We start from the raw sequence: 20,162 nt of genomic DNA, 5'->3' as shown, positions 1-20,162 counted from the left end.
TTTTAAGCAAAAATGATTTGAATTGACAATTTTTTGAGTTCATAATAGTTTCGTAATTAATTCTAACCACTCATTTATTGGACTACTTTTGAACAAATCAAAAAGTGAAAAAAAAACTGACCTCAAAAAAAGTTCTAATAAAAGTAAAAAAATGTTCATAAATATTTTCAAATCATTTTTGTTTTTTTTGCCTCATACCTGAATAATTCTGGTAAGAGTCGAGATGTTCATAATTCCTAATTAATTCCCTTTTTTTTAATATTTTTCAAATCCAAAAAATTGTTAAGTCCAATTATTTTCGCTCAAAAAATAAAAAAACGCGAAGGAAAAGCCTATACCAGTTGAAAATAGTTCACTTTCTAATTTTTCAAAATTCCAAAAATGTTCAGCTTACAGTTAAAAATTGTCTCAATTTTAGAAGTTCACTGTCATGAACGTTTTTTTTTTTTGTACGGATGATAATAATAATAATAATAATAATAATAACAAAACTTGTAAAATATTTCGTATTTATTTTTGCATCTATCGAATTTATCGTACAGACTCTTACGCCTTATTACTAATAAAATAAAAGTAAGCAAGTAAAACTTTATACCGCTTCTTAAAGCAAAGTTTATCTTTAGATATAGAGAGCTTGTAATATAAAAAGAATTTAAGAAAAAAAAAAAAAAAGGAATGAAAAAAAGTTAGTTAAAACTGCTGACCAGACTACTTGAAACACTCAAACCAGATGCCAATGTAATTGGCTGATGAATTTATTTTCACTTCCAGGAGCACGAGTTCAAGTGCCCAGGCCTTGTAGAACTTCGTACTGGATCCGAGTGTACGGCTGAACCTCAATGTCCACATCCGTGCAGATGTGCCAATGGAATTGTCAATTGTCGAGAGAGTTCTTTGGAAAAAGTACCAACTCATCTCCCTGAGGATACCACTGAATTGTAATTACATTAAAATGCCTTATCAACTCATCATTAATTAGTTTAATTAATTAATCAGTCAATCAATCGAATAATTACATTACACAATTAATCACGATGACACACATTTATATATACTTTTATCTATTTTCTAGGCGGCTTGAACAAAATAGCATTACGGAAATCCCACCAAAGGCGTTCTCGCCTTACAGAAAATTATCGAGAATTGACTTGAGTAATAATAAAATAAAAAAAGTTGCTGCTGATGCTTTTCATGGATTAAAATCTCTTGAATCTTTGTAAGCATCTTACATATTTTCTTTGATAATAATTATTATGATATTGTATTAAGTTAATTTATTATAATTATTATTTACAGAGTATTGTATGGTAATAAAATAACTGAACTGCCCGGTGGTGTATTTCAAGGACTAACTAGTTTGCAATTACTGTGAGTTTAAATTTCAATAAATTTACGTAGTTGTGCACATATTGATTTAATAACTGTTAGCTTTATCTTTGTCTGGAAATTCATTTCTCTGTGATGATCATATATGAATAAAATAGAATTTGTGTCGCAAACTCGTTAATTAATCATTATTCTCGTTGTTATTTCAGTCTACTGAATGCCAACGATATTTCCTGTATACGTACTGATCTATTTCGTGACCTCACAAGTTTAACATTGCTATCACTCTACGATAATAATATTAAATCACTTGCCAATGGAACTTTTGCCAATCTGCGAAGCATCAGAACACTGTTTGTATTATTATTATTTTTAACTTTTTTTTTTATCAATTAAAAATATTATTAATAATAATGAATAGTGAGTTTATGATATAAATATTTTTTAGACATTTGGCGAAAAATCCATTTATTTGTGATTGCAATCTACGGTGGCTGAGTTTGTATCTCCATGAGCATCCAATCGAAACATCTGGAGCAAAATGTGAATCACCTAAACGAGCTGCAAAGCGGAAGATTGACGTGATGCGGGACGAAAAGTTCAAATGTAAGGGTAAGCACGATTCGACTTACGGTATCTCTTACTTCGACAGGATGGTTCAGGTCGGTAACCTTATCTATCCTTTTCCACTATCCCGGAGCTTTCATCTCGTCATCATCGTCGTCATCATCATCATCATCATCATCATCGTCACCACATTGTGCGAGGACGAGAGCCAGAAAGAGAGAAAAAAAAATCACAAAGATATATAGAACGTGGTGTTTCATAACGTACCCGTTCTCTTTCATCTGAATTGTTTATCTCTTCTTTTAACTCTTTTGATGTTGTGTGCACGTGAATGCTTAGAGTAAATGCCTCTCACTATTTTTTATTTTTTTATTTGTTTCTGCTAAAACAGATTTAACACTAGCCTGTCTATATTCATGGTATGTATGCTTAATATCATAATTAATTCATATATATGTATAGATATATAGGGGAGAAGGGGGGCAAAACGGGGTACTCCGAAAATTGTATAAAAAAAAATGTTTTAAACATTCCAAAATCACTTTTGTAAATATAATTGAGCATTATTTTAATTTTTTCACCGGTTTCGAAAAATTTTGTTTATGCAAAAAAACAGCATGAAATCAATTTGATTTTTTTTCTTATTAAGTTAAAATAAAAGGACTCTCAGTGTCAAATTACTTCAGATGTACTTCAATAATCAACTTTTAAATACTTACAATTTTTTAAATTTAATCAACTTTTAACAATGTTTTTAATCTATTACTTCAAGCAATATATAATTGCTTTTTTAAAAAAAATCTTCTTTGGAATTGAAACTAACTTAAATCTTTTACTTTGAAGTTAATAATAAATAGTGATTAACATTTAAAAACTTACCAATTTAGAGAAGGTAGTTAAACTTTTTAAAAAATCAAAAGTGTCAGTCGAAAAATGTTGATGACTTTTGTTTAATGATAAAAACTATTTCCAAATTTTTTTTCTTCTTTTGCATCCAATAATTATGTGTAATGTAATTTTCTTTACGTAAATTACTTACAAGAAAATTTAATTCAATCAAATTTATTTAATATCCAGAAATTTGTTTTTTCACCTTTTTTTAAGGGAGTTCCCCATTTTGCCCGCAAAAAAAAAAATTTTTTTTTTAACGGCAGCTGAAAATGTTTTCTATTTACTTTGAATACATTAAAAAAAAGATTAAGTACCCGTTTTGCCTCCCTCCCTTATATATGTATATGTATGTAACATCATAATCATCTAAGCGATTGGAATTCCTAAAACTCATCAAGGTGATGATGCATGAATTAATTTTAAAATATATTTAATGTTTAATATATATAACCCATGATAATAAATTTATGTTTGTGGTGATTCATATTAATTTTTTATGTTCAAACTGTCTTACATCACCACAAATCGTTAATCATTTCATTCATGTTCCATTCCAATTCAAAAAGATATTATGCGTATTTGTTCTGATTTTTTCATTCAAGAATATTTTATTTATACTGACTACAAAGCAAAAAAAAAAAGAAAAAAAAAATAAACAAAATAAAAGAGTAGAACAGGCAAATTTATTTATGCTAGTCTGTACCCAAGAGATTGTTATGTTTCCAGGTGACGAAAAGTTACTGACCAAGAGAGCAGGAGAGTGCATTTTACCGGGAGCTTGTCCATCACCTTGTACGTGCAACGGAGCAACTGTAAATTGTGCTGATAAAAAACTCACTTCAATTCCACGAGAGTTACCAATTTATACATCAACACTGTAATTTGTTTTTTCTTCTTTTATCTTAAACAAATAATTTATTAAAAATTAAATAATATAATGATTTAATTAATTTTATTTTTAATTATTAATTTAGTTTATTGGGAAATAATGAGATTGAAAAAATCAAAGCCGACAGTTTGTTTGAAAAACTTCCTGAATTACAACACTTAGATCTGAGAAGAAATAAAATTACACGAATAGAAGCGTCTGCTTTTAAAGGAGCTCATCAACTTACCGAACTACTCTTGTCTGACAATAAACTAAGAGAAGTTCACGATAAAATGTTCACGGGACTGGTTAACTTGAAAACTTTGTAAGTATCCATCCAATTTTAACAACTTGTTTAACAATATAGAAAGCCAATAATACGATACTATTAAGTATTATTTTATTGTTATTTATATTTTATTATATTATAATATTATTTCATTTATATTATTTATTTTTATCCAACAGAAACTTGAGTGGCAATGCAATTACTTGTGTAATGCCGAGTTCATTTGAGGGACTAGCTCACATTCATGAGATGTAAGTTTAATTTAATTCCGTTATAACTGTCTGATTCATATTATTAAAGTTGTCTTTAATGCAATAGCAATAATAATCTTTATCTTACAGTAACATGCAAGGCAATCCTTTATCATGCAATTGTCATCTCGCGTGGTTTGCCGAGTGGTTGAGAACTCGCGACATACCAGGCGTCATTGGACGATGCCACGATCCGCCGAGATTGAAGGACGCCCACGTTAAAGACATTCCACGTCACGAGTTCAAATGCAACAGTAAGTTTATTTATTATATATTTTTTATGTATATGTATTAGGGTTGTCATTGTGGTCTTGTTTTAGTTTCTATACTTAGGAAAATGTGATTTTCAACACTTGTAATCCTTAAAACGCTCAATTCATAAGATCTAATTAATGTTTTTTTAAAATATCTTCATAAATATACATTTTATTAAAAAAATTAATGTGACCTTGATTGTCAAGAATTCAATTTCCTACAAAATTGTTTCTTTGATTTTTTGCTTTAATCTGCATATTTCATGAGATATTTAAAAAAAAACAGCGATTGTATCAAAAAATGAACTTTGATCGTCCTAAGGTACGTATTCTTTTTACTGAAAAATAAAAAACCAAATTCCCCACGTATTTTTTCACTAACAAGAAGCTTTTTATGAGGCGTCTGAGAAAATTTAATTTTTTACGACCACCCTAATATGTATACTAGACCGATTCAAAAAAATCGACTAATGTTTTATCCTCAAAACTCCCTATTCAATAGTTGCAGGGAGGTGAAGTAAGATGCGTGTTAAAAGATGAGTTTTTAATATTAATATTTAAATATTTAAAAGTCGCTCACCGCAATTTTCTATTTCTCATTTTAATATCATGGGAAAAATAAATTTAAAATTTGGAATCTTATACCTCGGTAATGGCTCAATATATAAATAAGCGCAGGATGTAATTTCATAGACAATTAAACGCTATGCAGAAAAAATCTCAGTATTTTTTGATAAATTCATCTGTTCAAAGTTATTGGAGCTTGAAGCCAAATTTATAGTAAATTTCGAGATCTTTTTACTTCTCCAGCGAAACTATCAGACTTATTACAAGATGTCATAATATCGTTTTTGTAGACAATCTTATTTCCTACAAATTATCTTTGGTCATGAAAGTTTTTTCAAATTCCGCATTGTTTTATCGTTATTTTTCATTTTAATGTCGAGCTTTTAAAACAAATAGTGTTCTGATCGATTTCAAGAGCTTGACATTAAAATGGAAATAACTAGGAAACAATGCGAAATTCAAAAGAACTTTATTGGAAATAATTTGTAAGGAATAAAATTGTCTACAAAAAAGATCTGATGACATTCTGTGATAAGTTTAATAGTTTCGCCGGAAAAGTAAAAAGATCTCGAATTTTACTGTAAATTCTACTTCAGCTCCAATAACTTTTGAACAGATGAATTTATTAAAAAATGATGAGACTTTTTCGGCAGAGCGTTTAATTGCCTACGAAATTACATCCTGCGCTTATCTATACAATAAGCCATTACCGAGGTATAAGATTCCAAATTTAAAATTTATTTTTCCCATATTATTTAAATGGGAAATAGAAGATTGCGATAAGCGACCTCTAAATATTAATATTAAGAGCTCATCTTTTAACAGGTATCTTATTTCACTTACCTGCAACTATTGAATAGGGGGTTTCGAGAAAAAACGAAAAGCCGATTATTTTTAATCAATCTAATGCATATATGAATATCGTTAAAAATAAAGAAAGATAAAATCTTTAAAAAACTAATTATTTATAAAATATTTGAATATATTGCGTCACTAATTCCAAAAGGACTTATATTTTTATACACTCTTTTGGCTTTCGGGAACTCTTTAAAGCCAAAATGACGTAAAATTTTTTTTTTCATTGCCAATTGTTTTGTAGACTTATTTTATAGCTAAAAATTGAGAAAGAAAATCTCAAAAACGGTTGACTCTGTAGGCCAACTCCAAAACTTACCACTATTTCCGAGAACATTATTATTTGTTAACTTTTGAGCTGTTCGAGCTCAAAAAACGGCTGGGCCAAAGTTATATGCGTTTCACTGAAAAAAAAAAGCAATTTTTTTTCGACGATATCTTCGGAAGAAATGAACAAATTTGCACCTGCTTTGTACCAATCGAAAGAGCTGGTTAAGACTTACATTTGATTAAACTTAGAAACAGGTCGGTCGAGCGATTTACGAGTTATACAACAAAAACTTAAAAAAAAAATTTTTTCTGATTTTTATTTTTCATTTAGCTCGTAAACTACTCGGCTGATTGATTCCAAAACCCGATCAGTATTAAGTCTTGACGAACCCTTTCAATTTGCGCTAATTACATTCAAATCAGTTGATCCGTTTCGAAGATATCGAAGGACAAACAAATGTTACACACCACACGCGGACGCGGACGTCGATCTGAAAACAGTCAGTATAACTTCTTAGGACCTCAAAACGTCGACATCTGATGAAAACTTGATTTTTGATAATCGTAACGAAACCAATAACTTCCCTTTTTTTGCAAATTTTAAATTCTCATAGCGGGTAGTTAAAAATTTTGGAAGCGAAAAGAGCATATAGCTTCAATTATATGCCCTTTTGATTTAAAACTTATTGAATAAAGCCAAAAGGGCGTATAAAAAGGTGTCCATTTGGAATTAGTAACACAATATTAGTCAATATTTAGCGAAAATTCATTATGACAATAGTGAAAAAAAACAATATAAAAGGCGTCCCTGTGAATTAAGCTCCCTGTTTTGATAATAATTCAGATATTTTCAAATGAGACTGATAAATTTATAAAAAATTGTCACTCAAAAATAATTGAAACTCAGGATGTATTACTATATACAATATTACTTTAGTTACTTTTCATTTATCAGGCGATAGTGTTGGCTGTCTTGGTGACGATTATTGCCCACCACGATGTCACTGTGCAGGATCAGTGGTAAGCTGCTCTAGATCACATCTGACGGAAATACCCCGTGGCATTCCACCAGAGACCACTGAACTGTATCTTGACGTAAATGACATAAAAACGATTCAACCCGAGAGACTTAGTCACTTGAGGATGCTGACAAGATTGTAAGTATCAGTTGTCAATACTTATATACACTTGTTTTTACAATTATTGACAGTTTTTGTCATATCAAATTTTTATAACTTATTATTTTTTATTCATTTGTCAACAGGGATTTGAGTAACAACCAAATTGTTATGCTTGCGAATGACACGTTCAAGAATTTAACCAAACTATCACATCTGTAAGTTATTTTCATGTCTTAATATCCCTGATTAAGAAAAATGATTTAATCCATGCTAAGTGTATACACGAAAAAAAGAGCAGTTGAAAAATTACAGTTTCTAAAGTAAAAATAGGCCTTCCGGGCAAAAATCTTTAAACATTAAAGCTTAAACTGTAATTTTAGAAATTTGTTATAGTAATAAAATTAATACAATTTTAAGCAGCAAATTTTACAGTTCAAATCAATAACATCGAGTTTGAAGCTGTAATATTTGTTATTTCTGGATAAAAAATGTAAGTTTTACAGTTTCAGACTCGGAGCGCTTTACTACTATACGAAACTGTAATTTTTCAACTGCTCTTTTTTCCGTGTATCTATATTAGTTGATTCAAATTGTTTTAAATCATTTCAAATTGTTTTGAATCATTTCAAATAATTTTTCTTAATCAGGGATACATTATACAGTCAATTAACTCGAAATTTTATTATTTTTTATTTCAGAATAATAAGCTACAACAAACTCCAGTGTGTTCAAAAAGATTCTCTGGCAGGACTTAAATCTTTGAGAATAATGTAAGAATCACTAACAATTTATTATTAACCCAAGCGAATCCGAATTACGGTAAATTACGGTAGTTTACTGCAAAATACAATATTGCTATGGAAATTTTTCCGCATTTTACGGTAGTTTACCGCAGTTTACAACAATATAGGATAATTTGTAGTAATATACGACATGTTACGGGAACTTACTGTAAATTACGACCATTTACTTAAATTACGATAATCTCTGGTAGATTATGGCAATTTACCATAATTTGCGGCATTTTTACAGTAAACGCGGTACAATTCTTTACTTTACGACAAAATATTGTAATTTGGCGGTAAATCTACACATCCACGATGAAATACCGCAATTTTACATGTACCTGAAGATCGGAACGTTTTTCACGCAACGAAAATGAAAATAATTCATGAAATTTGTGTCTAAAGACGAATTTAGGGGTAGTTTGGAGTGGTCTGTCATTTTCGGGTGACGTGCGAAACATTTCTGAAATCTAGATCCAGTAGATTTTTTACTTTTCATTTTTTTTCTTCATTTTCGTTCCGCGAAAAATGTCCCGATCTTCAGGTACATAATTTTACCGCACTTTTACCGTAAAATATCCTCGGATTGCTACAAATTTACGGGAAATTACCGTAGCTTTACCGCAAAGTACCGCAGTTTACCGTAAAATGTGGTAATTTACCTAAAATACCGCAATTTACGGTAAATACGGTATTGTGTTACTAATAAATTCTGACTCAAAAATTGATCGACATTTTTTTTTTGTTTTTGTTTATTCTATACATTAAATACGATAGCGCAAATAAAAAATTTCTGTAACATCTACATTTTTTAATAACGCTTAGTAAAATAACGTAAATTACACAACGTCGTATATTTGACTTGCATCAGCTTTTAATAAATATTTAATTTTTAATTTTTCAACGAAAAATCAAATTCAGTAAAATAAATATTACTTTTTATAAAGTATTGTTCAACATAATGCATTATTTTGATTGTCGTTTTAATAATTTATAATTTTATATTTTTTCGTTAAATTCTTATTCAATTTTCGTCACAAGTATTATTTAAGTACTTAAAATTAATTTGTAAAAATAAAAAATTTTTTTTACTATCAATGCTGAGCAGTGGCGTAACAGAAACTGTTCAGAAGCAAAGGCTTATTTAGCATTTTTTTTTTTCTGTTGATTATCATTATTGTAAAAAAAAATCTAAACAATAAGTGATAATATATATTTTGTTTTATAACAGTTCTCTTCATGGAAATGAAATTTCAACAATTCCCGAAGGAACATTTGACGATTTAAAAGCAATAACTCACGTGTAAGTGATAAAAAAAATTAAATTATCCATAGAAAATAGAATAATTTTTCTAATAAAATGATTTTGTAACAGAGCATTGGGTTCAAATCCATTGTATTGTGATTGTCATATGCGCTGGTTAGCAGAATGGGTTAAAAAAGATTCCGACGTAGAACCTGGGATTGCAAGATGCATGGAACCTCTTGCAATGAAAGAAAAACTTCTGCTAACAGCACCAGCAAGCGCCTTTGTTTGCAAAAGTAAGTATTAAATCAACGTGCCTTAAAATCATTTATAACCGTAAATAAAATACGGAAAAAAAAAAATTTTAAGTTGAAACTTAGTGAAATCCGTCTATTTAGTTTGATTTTTTTGGTTCAAACCCTTGGAACGGTACTAAAATTGCTCATTAATCGTAGACATTTCTTCCGTGCAGCCAAACAACAACCTGCCGAGGTCTTGGCCAAGTGCGATGTGTGTTACACCTACCCATGTCAAAATGGGGGATTATGCGAGGCACTTCAGGACAGGGAATTCCATTGCAAGTGCACGCCAGGATATCACGGGGACCGGTGTCAACATAAAATTGACGCGTGCTATGGAAATCCTTGCCGGAACGCCGGAACTTGTAAAGTACTGGAAGAAGGAAGATTCAGGTAGATAAATACTTAACAATTATTATTTAAAATAAAATACAGTAATGTCTGGTAGATCGGGTTGGATCGAGCTCGGCTCCCCAACTTAGTAGAAAAAAAAAAAAAAAAAATACATGGCATGCAATTTGTGATTAAAATTATTAATTTTAATGGCTGAAAAAAAAAATTCATATGCACGTCTTTAAATAGGCTTGTACCAAAGTCAATGATTAAAAAATTAAAATTAAAATTGCTTGTACAAAAAATGATTAAAAAAAAAAAAGAGTAAATTGAATGATTGCCGATATATTGTTGGTGGATCGATCGCGATCCAATGATCGAGCTTTATATATCAATTGACGTTAAGTCGATGTGTAACAGTTGCGACTGCGCCCCCGGTTACGAGGGACTCAGATGTGAAAACAACGTCGACGACTGCACAAATAACAAGTGCGCCAACAACTCAACCTGCGTGGACCTCGTTCAGGCCTACAGATGCGACTGTACACCGGGATTCATGGGAGAATACTGCCAGACGAAAATCCCATTTTGCACAAAAGGACACGACCCATGTGAGAACGGAGGCCGCTGTGTTGACCACAGGACCCACTACAGTTGTGAGTGCCCAATCGGCTTCAGTGGCCTTAACTGTTCCACAAATTTGGATGATTGTGTCGATCATCTCTGCCAGGTAATAAATCATTCTTTATAATTTACTTATATATAGAGGGGGTAAAACGAAATACCAAATTTTCGGGGACTCAAATACGTTGAATCTTTTTTATTTTAATGATATTTATTCAAAGTAAAGAGAATAAATTTTCATTTTTTGCGAGACCCCCTTAAGAAAGGTGTAAAAAAAATTAGTAACCGTTCATGTCAGAACAGGACTGAGTACTGTTCTGGATGTTAATGGTGACTATTTTGACAGTGACCAGTCATATGTTTCATGTACTGTGTAGCACAGCACTGGTTACTGTTTAAAAAGTAATAGTACGTGTTAAGCTATGACTCGCTCCTGTTCTAATATGAATCAGTCATGTTAAAATCTATTTTTCCCTATACTGTTCGTCGATTACTGCGCAGAACAGTAACCAGTACTATCTAGTTTTTTTCGTGTACTATTTTTTACAAAAACAAAATTTTTCAAAAACGATGAAAAAAAATTCGAAATAATGCTCAATTATATTTACAAAAGTAATTTTAGAATGTTTAAAAAACAATTTTTTTATAAAATTTAGGGGATACCCTGTTTTGTCCGCCTCTCTCCTACAATTATTGAATAATAATGATTTTTTGATTATTTGTTTAGAACGGTGCTACTTGCATCGATGGCATAAATAATTACGAGTGTAAGTGCCCGGCGGAATACACAGGAAGGTATTGTGAAGCAGCGCCTTCGACAGCTTTACTTTATCCACAAACAAGTCCGTGTGCTCATCATGATTGTCAACACGGCGTTTGCTTCCAACCTTCTTCTGATTCTGCAGCGGGTTATCTTTGCCAGTGCCATCCCGGTTACACTGGTAATTAACTATTTATTTAAAAAAACTTATTATTTTTTCTTCAATAAAATAGTAATTATTAATATTAAAATGTTTAAAAATTTTAAGGAAAACGATGTGAGTACCTGACGAGCCTGAGCTTCGTGGACAACAGCTCGCTGGTCGAGCTAGAGCCGCTTCGCACGAAGCCCGAGGCTAATGTGACCATCGTCTTCACAACCACTCACGAAAATGGGGTTTTACTCTACGACGGTATAGAGCAAAGTGGTGAACATATTGCAGTTGAACTATTTAACGGTCGTGTACGAGTTTCCTATGACGTTGGAAACTATCCAACCTCTACAATGTACAGCTACGAAATGGTCTCAGATGGAAAGCCACATATGGCCGAGCTTATTGCAATAAAGAAGAATTTTACTCTGAGAGTAGATCGAGGACTTGCTAGAAGTATTATCAATGAAGGCACTAGGGAATATCTCAAGCTCAATACTCCAATGTACGTTGGCGGTGTACCATCCGAAGTTGCTACTAACGCATTCTCACAATTTCACCTGAGAAATGTAACCAGTTTTCAAGGTAATGACTAGGAAATTTATTTTTTCATTTTTTTTTTCTTTTTAGATTTCTTGAGGTCTAGTTATTACACAGAAATTCTTAGCATATCTTTCAGATAATTTTATTATTTATGTCTTGAATAATCGAGTAAGATTCAAAAACATCTTGAATCCAAAAGCGTATATACATTAGACTGTGCCAAATAAAATCAATATTTTTTCGGTCTGATACGATAAATACGTTGTATGTAACATAAAAAAAAAATGAGGAGCCAAGTTAGGTCCTCCAACTCAATTAAAAAACGCGCGCTCGCTTGAATAAAATTTCCTATTTAAATACCATGGAAAAAGTTTTTTTTAACTTTAAAATTTTATAACTCGTTAACGAATCAATCAAGTGTTTTTATAGAAAAGTTTTTATAGAAAATTAAATTTTCTACAAAAAAGGTCGCTTATAATTTCTTAATAAGTCTGACCGTTCGAAAGTTATTTAAGCTTTAATTCAAATTTAAGGTGAATGTCTCGTCTTTTTTACTTTTCCAGCAAAACTATCAGTCTTATTGCAAAATGTCATAGGATCGTTCTAGTAGATCACTTTTTTTACAATCAAAATGTGTTATCTAACAATTTTTTAATCTCATAGTTAAAAAATTACAAGTTTTACAAATTAATTATTTGTGAAAAAACTGAAATTTTGGTAAAAAAGTAACTTTTGAGCGGTTAGATTTACTAAAAAATTATAAGAGACTTTTTACTAGAGCATTTAATTATCTACAAAAATATGTTATGGTCGTTTCAATTTATCAATCCATTAACGAGTTATAAAATTTCAGTTAAAAACAATTTTCTCATGTTATTTAAATGGGAAATTTTATTTAAGCACTCGCGCGGTTTGTAATTGAGTTGAAGGGCCCTACTTGGTACCTATTTTTTTTATGTTACATTAAACGTAACTTTCGTATGGAACCGAAAAAAAATATCGATTTTATTTGGCACAGTCTATACATATTTACACTGTAAAATATTTGCGGAGTAAACGTCGATTAAATCCAGAGCGGATGACTGTTTATTTATCTAATCCCCTCGGAGTCAAATTACTCCGAAATGGAGTTTATTTTAATAATAAAACTCTGAATCGGAGTGAATGCGGATTCAAATAAAATCCAGACCACTCCGAAATCACTCCGCTGAAAAGACAAACTCCCTATTTACTCCGTATGCGGAGCTCCGGATCCGAAACTTCAAATGACCGAGTGAATTTGGATTTAAATAAAATCCTTAGTCACTTTAAATTCACCCCCGATTTCACGTGTCATCATCACGATAGTCCACGTAATTTATAACAACATATACCTGAAGATCGGAACGTTTTTCGTGCAACGAAAATGAAAAAAATTGATGTAATTTTACTTAAGAAGTAAATGAGGTAGGCTGCAATTTTCGGCTGACGTGCGAAACATTTTAGAAATTTAAATCCAGTAGATTTTTTACTTTTCTTTTCGATTGTTTCATTTTCGTTTTGCGAAAAACGTTCCGATCTTCAGGTACATATAACAAATCACAGATAAATTTTCTACTCTCATCTTTTTGGGAAGATATTTTGATAACTAAGTTTTGAAGTGCCAACTATCTAAAATTTATTTAAAATTTCAAGAGTGAATTACAATAAATGATAATTTTGTATCTCTTGTAGGTTGCATATCAGGAATGTGGATAAACCATAAGTCAGTAGACTTTAATAACGCTGCCAAGATGCATCGCGTGACTCCTGGATGTGCTTCTGGTGAAGAAGAGGCCGATGAAGCTGGTAAGGATATCGTTGAAGCAGCTGAATCTAATAACAGTGGTAACATTGAAGACTCTATGCAGCATGAACATGTTGTGCACGATAATTCAGGTAAAGTATTACATTAGAAATTATTTTATGTATATTCAATTATTATTTTTATTTAACAATGAGTTTATTGCAGATATCGTTGTATCAGTACCAGGCGCAAGTATTATCGATCCTTGTACAAGTCACGAATGCCATAAAGGCTCACAATGTGTACCATCTCTATTCGGAAATGGTTACTCTTGTCGGTGTCAGACTGGCTGGCAAGGCCGATATTGCGAGAAAGGTAAATTTTTTATTAATTAAATTTCATTATTAATTTTATGTCACGATGATAATGACTAATGATTAACCAATTAATATTAATTTTGATGTAGCGCCAACGTGTCGTAAAGAACACACACGAGAGTATTACAGCGAAAACGGTTGCCGCAGTAGGCGTCCAGTTAAACTAGCTAAATGCTGGGGCAGCTGTGGTAATTCATGTTGCCTACCACGAAAAACTAAACGTCGTAAGGTAAATAATTAATTTAATTAGTTAAACAAAAATTCATTTTTTACATGTATTAAAATATTGCATACCTCAGACGCAAATGCGTTATGTATGTTAAATCATCTCTACACTATTTTGATTACCCTAAAATAGGGTAGGCAAAGATAATTTATTAAGGGATAATTTCAAGCCGGTATTCAGTAAATTCATTATTCCATTGATTTAATATGAATTATTTTAATCCAAAGAACCAGTACTGTCAGTTGTTACGTATAAATCTTCAGAAACACGATAACTTTTGAAAAATATGATAAATTGGCCTAAGTTTTTTTTCTACCCTCGCAGATTTGAATCACGGTGGAAACACCGTGGAAGTGTAAACACCGTGGATCCACTGTGGTTACACGGTGGGTTTGTTCCATTTCACCACCGGGTATACACAGTGTATCCACTGTGATTACGCGGTGTATCCACCGTGATTTCACGGTGGCTTGACCACTGTGTATACACGGTGTTTCCACTGTGATTACGTGGTGTACCCACCGTGATTCCACGGTGGCTTTGTGCGATTTCACTACCGTGGTTCCACGGTGTATCCACCGCGTAATCACAGTGAAAACACCGTGTATACACGGTGGATACACCGCGTAATCACAGTGGTACAATGGAACAAACCCACCGTGTTTCCACCGTGATTCAAATCTGCGAGGGTAGTAAATTTGTATTTTTTGTCACCAGAACCCTTTTTAAAATCACTATCTAAATCCTTTTTGTTTAATTGTAATTAATAAAAAACTTAAAACCGGTAATCCCTGAAAAATTTAGATACTATTTATTATTTTTATCCCTGGTGGATCTGAATTAGGGTAAATTACGGTATTTTACCGCAAATTACGGTACTTTATAGTAAAATACGGTATTTCGCGGTAAATTCAGGTATTTTACAGCAAACGTACGGTTAATTCATCGTAAATTTGCGATGATTCTGCGGTATATTGCCGCAAAATTTCGGTAACATTTCGTATTTCACCGTAAAAGTGCAGAGTAACTGCAAAATTATGGCATTTTACCGCGAAATGAAATTTTTTCACCGTGTTACGGTAAAAATACCACAATTTGTAGTAAATTCCCGTGTTCTACCGAAAATTATCTAAAATACGGCAAATTTGCAGTTAAGTACGGTATTTTGCGTTAAAATACGGTAATTTACCGTAATTCGGATCCGCTAGGGAATTGTTATCATTATTTCTTCCTTTTTTTCTCTGCACCATCTATTGGCAGCACTTGTGTAATATTGGAGTTAAAAAATAAAAAGTAAAATTTATGAAAAATTTTAAATAATAAAAATTAATCTGAAAGAAAAAACTGAAAAAATTAAGTTAAAAATAAAAAATAAAATCAATAAATTAAAAGTTAAATAATAATTAATAATGTTATAAAACGATTAAAATAATAAGATAATTAAAGTTATATTAAAAAAATAAATACTAATAATTATCATTAGCGACTGAGGTGTGCACTTTTTGATTTTTAATCATTTTAATTATATATGATTATCTAATATGCTTTATTTTTGTAGGTCCGCTTGATTTGTGCTGACGGGAAACGGTACACAAAAGACGTTGACTTAATACGTAAGTGCACATGCACACGTAAATGCTACTAGACTGGAACAAATCAATTGCCAATTCATCACACCGTCATATAGGATTTTTAAAAAATATAAACTTAAAAATAAACCCCATTATTCCATATTTAATATTCATCATTAAATTTAGGCATTTGTTGTTTTTTTTAATTTTTTTGTACGTGCCTATTTAATACTTAAATAAAAACAAGTAATTAATTATCAAACAGTGAGTGACGAGGTGCGGATTAAATTTGATGGACACACACAGCCGGCTCAGTGTGATATGTATTATTAAGAATAATATTATAATATAATTATTATTATTATTAAAGTAATAATAATTAATTCATAGATATAAATTAAACATTAATTGTTTATTAATTATTCATATTAAATAAGTATTTGTATAAGGACATATTTTTAGTATTAAAATTATGTACAAGCACGTATCGATTTATTTGCTGTTTGATAATCAAATTTATTGTATACGTGCTTGTATTTATATAAATATACGATGGGCTATAAAATATTGAAATATATGTATTATATGATTCGACGAAATGATCAATTAATCGCATTTTAAAATCCACGATTATATTGCGATTAAATTTGTAAATGAAACGACGCATAGCAAACGTAAAAAATTGAATTTTCAATATCCCAAATACGGTAAAAATTGGGATTCTGTTGATACTTGGTACGTAAATGGTCAAAATAATTAATTCTTCTCGCTCTCCTGCCTTGGAATTAAAAAAAAAACATCAAGGTTTAAAAATGTGTGATGAAGCGATTTAATAAAAAATAGTTACGATTGTAATAAAATGGACTATTATATATATGTATATATATACCCATGTAAAAAAAATTCGTTCCAAAAACGTTCATGACAGTGAAGTTCTAAAATTGAGACAATTTTGACCTGTAAGTTAAATGTTTTTGGAACTTTGAAAAATTAGAACGTGAACAATTTTCACCAGGTGAGGGCTTGTCCTGCACGTATTTTTTAAATTTTTGAGCAAAAATAATTTGACGACAATTTTTTGGGAATGAAGAACATTAAAAAAAAAAAAAAAAACGGAATTAAGTAGGAATTTTGAAATTTACGACTCTTACCTGAATTGTTCAGGTATGAGGCAAAAAAAAATAAACATGGTTTGAAAATATTTGTAAACATTTTTTGATTTTTATTAGAAGTTTTTGGGAAGATTAATTTTTTTTTACTTTTTGACTTGTTCAAAAATAGTCAAAAAATTGAGTGATTGGACCTAATTATGAACTCACAAAATCGTCAATTCAAATCATTTTTGTTTACAAAATGAGAAAAAAAAAACGTCCACACTAGTTTAAAATTTTTCACACTTGTAATTATTTTAAAATTCCAAAAATATTCCACTCAAAGTTTAGAATTGTCTTAATTTTAAAAGTTCACTGTCAGGAACATTTTTGGAACGAATTTTTTTTTACATGCGTATATGTATAAATAGGAAAATAAACAAATACTAGTAATGGATAATTTTAAAAAATATTTTTTCAATTTGAGAATATTCATCATAATTTAAATTATAAATGAACTTATTTCTTTATAAATACAGTGTACCTAATTCACGAACACATTATCCACTGCCAATATTAAGTTTATTTGTATCCATACATTTTTTTCTTTTACTATTCACAAGTATTTTTATTTTTATCTCTTAGCATTCACTGTAAATTGATTTAATAGTAAAAATATTTTTGTAAGACCATTTTAAATGTTGAGAGCTTGGACGAAAATTTGTTTCAACATTTCGTATTAATTATACAATAATATTATTTTAGATTAATAAAATATGTAATTGATTAATAATTAGTATACACAAACGATTAAAAGTAAAATATTTTTTATACGAGTTTTTTTATTTTTAAATTTTTAACGAGAATTTTACGTTTTAAATTATTGATTGCAATAAAATTTTTTTATTTTTAAATATTTTCAAAGCTTCAAATTGAGATATAATAAAATTAATAGGTCAATTAAAAATACGATCAAATAAATCAATTAAATATATGTAGTTACAAAGCTATCAAATTAAATTGAATAATTTAATTTAATTTATTTTGCATACAGTAAAACTCGAGATTAGTAATAATTTATCGAGAATACTGTGTCCAAATTCTCAATATTATTTAAATTAAAAGTAATTAAAAAATATAAAAATGAAGTAAAATACACTTGTAAATTTTAAACACAAATACCTAAACATATAACACAATAAAATATTATTATTTCATAAAAATAAATTAATGACTAGGGTGTGTGAATAGTTTGAAGTTACGAATTATTCGTATTGAATCGAATCGAACTATTCGATTTGAATTTCGAATTTTTCGTAAGTTTTTAAATTATTTGAAAATTTACGGATAATTTCAAAATTTTTTTTTCAACGACTTAAAACTGTACATAAAATAGTTTTTCGAGTAATTCAAATTTTTTCCGAGGTAAATGGAGCTTACACACGAATCTACGAAAAAATTATTTTTGGTTACTTTAAAAACTAAACTCTCCATTAAATAAAAACTGAATATTTGAAAGCTGATGAGAATTTTCTCGATTCCAATCGAGTAATTTGAGAAGTTAAAAATAATTTAAAAACTTACGGACAATTATAAACGACGAATAATTTGATACGTTACGAATAAATAGAAAATTTTCGAATAATTCAAAACTTTTCAAACAATTCGAAATTCGAACGCGATTCGCACATCCCTGTAACATTCAAATAGATGTATTATAATAACATTCAAATGAAATAATTTAATGGTATTATTATTTAAGTCCACTATAATTGTTAAATAATAACATTTATTTCGAAAATATTTTTTTTATTCTATATTAAATCAGATGGTGACCAATGATAAATGAATTATAATGTGAAACAAAAAATAAAATAACGTATCTATAAATAAATGACGACAAAAGTAATTATTGATAAATAGATACGTCTTTATGGACAATAATAATGAGGAACCGAAAGTAGGTGTCTATAGTTAATGCGATAAAGAGTATCGGCATGTAAAGGATTGTGCTTCCTTTTTGTCTTTTACATAATAATAATTAAAATAAAATAATAATTACTTGCAATAAAATTGCTGAGAAAAAAAAAACCCTTAATAATTGGTGTAAAAATTTTTAACTGGTAGGAAATTATTTGATTTTAAATCAATCATAATTGCAAGTCGTTAAATTTTTCAATAGAATTAAATATTAGTATCAACAAAAAAAAAAAATAACCGTAAAAAAAAGTAATTAATTCTTTATAATTATTATTATTAAAATAAATGCCATGAACTTTTTTGGATGACACTGAAAGTGAATTTTCAAATTATTGTCAAAATGCGATTATTAAATACCGATAGTGAGTCTATGAATAAAATGCGAAAGAAAGAATGAAGAAATGTGTGAATGATAGATATATGGACGAATGTTTTAAAGAAATGACTGATATAGATCGAAAGTAAATTGAAAATAAATTTATATATAATTATTACCGAAAAAACTGATGAATGCAAATTTAGCAGCCGAAAAAAAAAAAAAAATGAAAAATAAGTGTATTTAAACATGACGCACGTTTTACCAAATAACAATAGTATACATGCATGCATAAATGGAAATATCCATACCTCTATTACATAAGAATTTAATTAGATAATTAGCGTCAAAAAAAATAATATTTAATTAAATAAAATTAAAATAATAAAAAAATGTCTATGTTTATATAATATAAAAAAAAACCTTAAAATATGAACGCTATTAAATAAATGTATGTAAAGTTTATTTAACTCAAATTCTTGTTATTTATAAATCTTACAACCTTCCCTTACACAGTAAAAAACGAATCGTCAAAGTGTAAAAAAAAGCGTACGTTAAAATTCTGTGTGTTGAATTTTTAACACTTTTGTGTGTCAATTTAACACACAGCATTTATCTTGTTTGAACTGTCGCAATCGATTGATTTTTTAACACACAAAAATGTTATTTTATTCGAAAGTAACACTTTTTATATGTTACCGTCGAATCAACACACAAAATATGTTAAAAATAATGACGACCATCACAAAAGAATTCTTGGAAAATTTTTAATTTTAACATTTGCGTATATAACTTTTTTTAACACTCACAACATGTTAAAATAACACATAAATAAG

At 29.6% G+C, this 20,162-nt stretch overlaps 2 protein-coding genes across 3 annotated transcripts in view; one reads left to right on the top strand and one right to left on the bottom strand.

The window, feature by feature from the left end:
* The window catches only part of LOC130672211 (protein slit), a 263,294-nt gene extending 243,720 nt beyond the window's left edge, over positions 1–19,574 (top strand). The window contains exons 8-29 of one of the 2 annotated variants that reach the window (XM_057476628.1): positions 772–938; positions 1,073–1,216; positions 1,297–1,368; positions 1,536–1,679; positions 1,775–1,938; positions 3,511–3,661; positions 3,759–3,977; positions 4,121–4,192; positions 4,283–4,446; positions 7,094–7,295; positions 7,403–7,474; positions 7,958–8,029; positions 9,276–9,347; positions 9,420–9,586; positions 9,763–9,982; positions 10,343–10,652; positions 11,274–11,487; positions 11,575–12,042; positions 13,714–13,917; positions 13,991–14,140; positions 14,232–14,371; positions 15,927–19,574. In XM_057476628.1, coding sequence (XP_057332611.1) covers positions 772–938; positions 1,073–1,216; positions 1,297–1,368; positions 1,536–1,679; positions 1,775–1,938; positions 3,511–3,661; positions 3,759–3,977; positions 4,121–4,192; positions 4,283–4,446; positions 7,094–7,295; positions 7,403–7,474; positions 7,958–8,029; positions 9,276–9,347; positions 9,420–9,586; positions 9,763–9,982; positions 10,343–10,652; positions 11,274–11,487; positions 11,575–12,042; positions 13,714–13,917; positions 13,991–14,140; positions 14,232–14,371; positions 15,927–16,013 — 3,675 coding nt within the window. In that variant the 3' untranslated portion in view covers positions 16,014–19,574. The remainder of the gene's footprint in view (positions 1–771; positions 939–1,072; positions 1,217–1,296; positions 1,369–1,535; positions 1,680–1,774; positions 1,939–3,510; positions 3,662–3,758; positions 3,978–4,120; positions 4,193–4,282; positions 4,447–7,093; positions 7,296–7,402; positions 7,475–7,957; positions 8,030–9,275; positions 9,348–9,419; positions 9,587–9,762; positions 9,983–10,342; positions 10,653–11,273; positions 11,488–11,574; positions 12,043–13,713; positions 13,918–13,990; positions 14,141–14,231; positions 14,372–15,926) is intronic. The other variant, XM_057476627.1, reaches the window with a different exon arrangement.
* LOC130672215 (uncharacterized) overlaps positions 3,555–20,162 on the bottom strand; it is a 57,520-nt gene continuing 40,912 nt past the window's right edge. The window contains exon 3 of the mRNA XM_057476634.1: positions 3,555–3,685. Within this exon, the coding sequence (XP_057332617.1) occupies positions 3,647–3,685 (39 nt within the window). The 3' untranslated portion in view covers positions 3,555–3,646. The remainder of the gene's footprint in view (positions 3,686–20,162) is intronic.

Source organism: Microplitis mediator, chromosome 7, assembly GCF_029852145.1.
Source record: "Microplitis mediator isolate UGA2020A chromosome 7, iyMicMedi2.1, whole genome shotgun sequence".
NCBI classification, from domain to species: domain Eukaryota; kingdom Metazoa; phylum Arthropoda; class Insecta; order Hymenoptera; family Braconidae; genus Microplitis; species Microplitis mediator.
The sequence above is the reverse complement of the archived record's forward strand: the minus strand, read 5'-3'. Positions and strand labels throughout refer to the sequence as shown.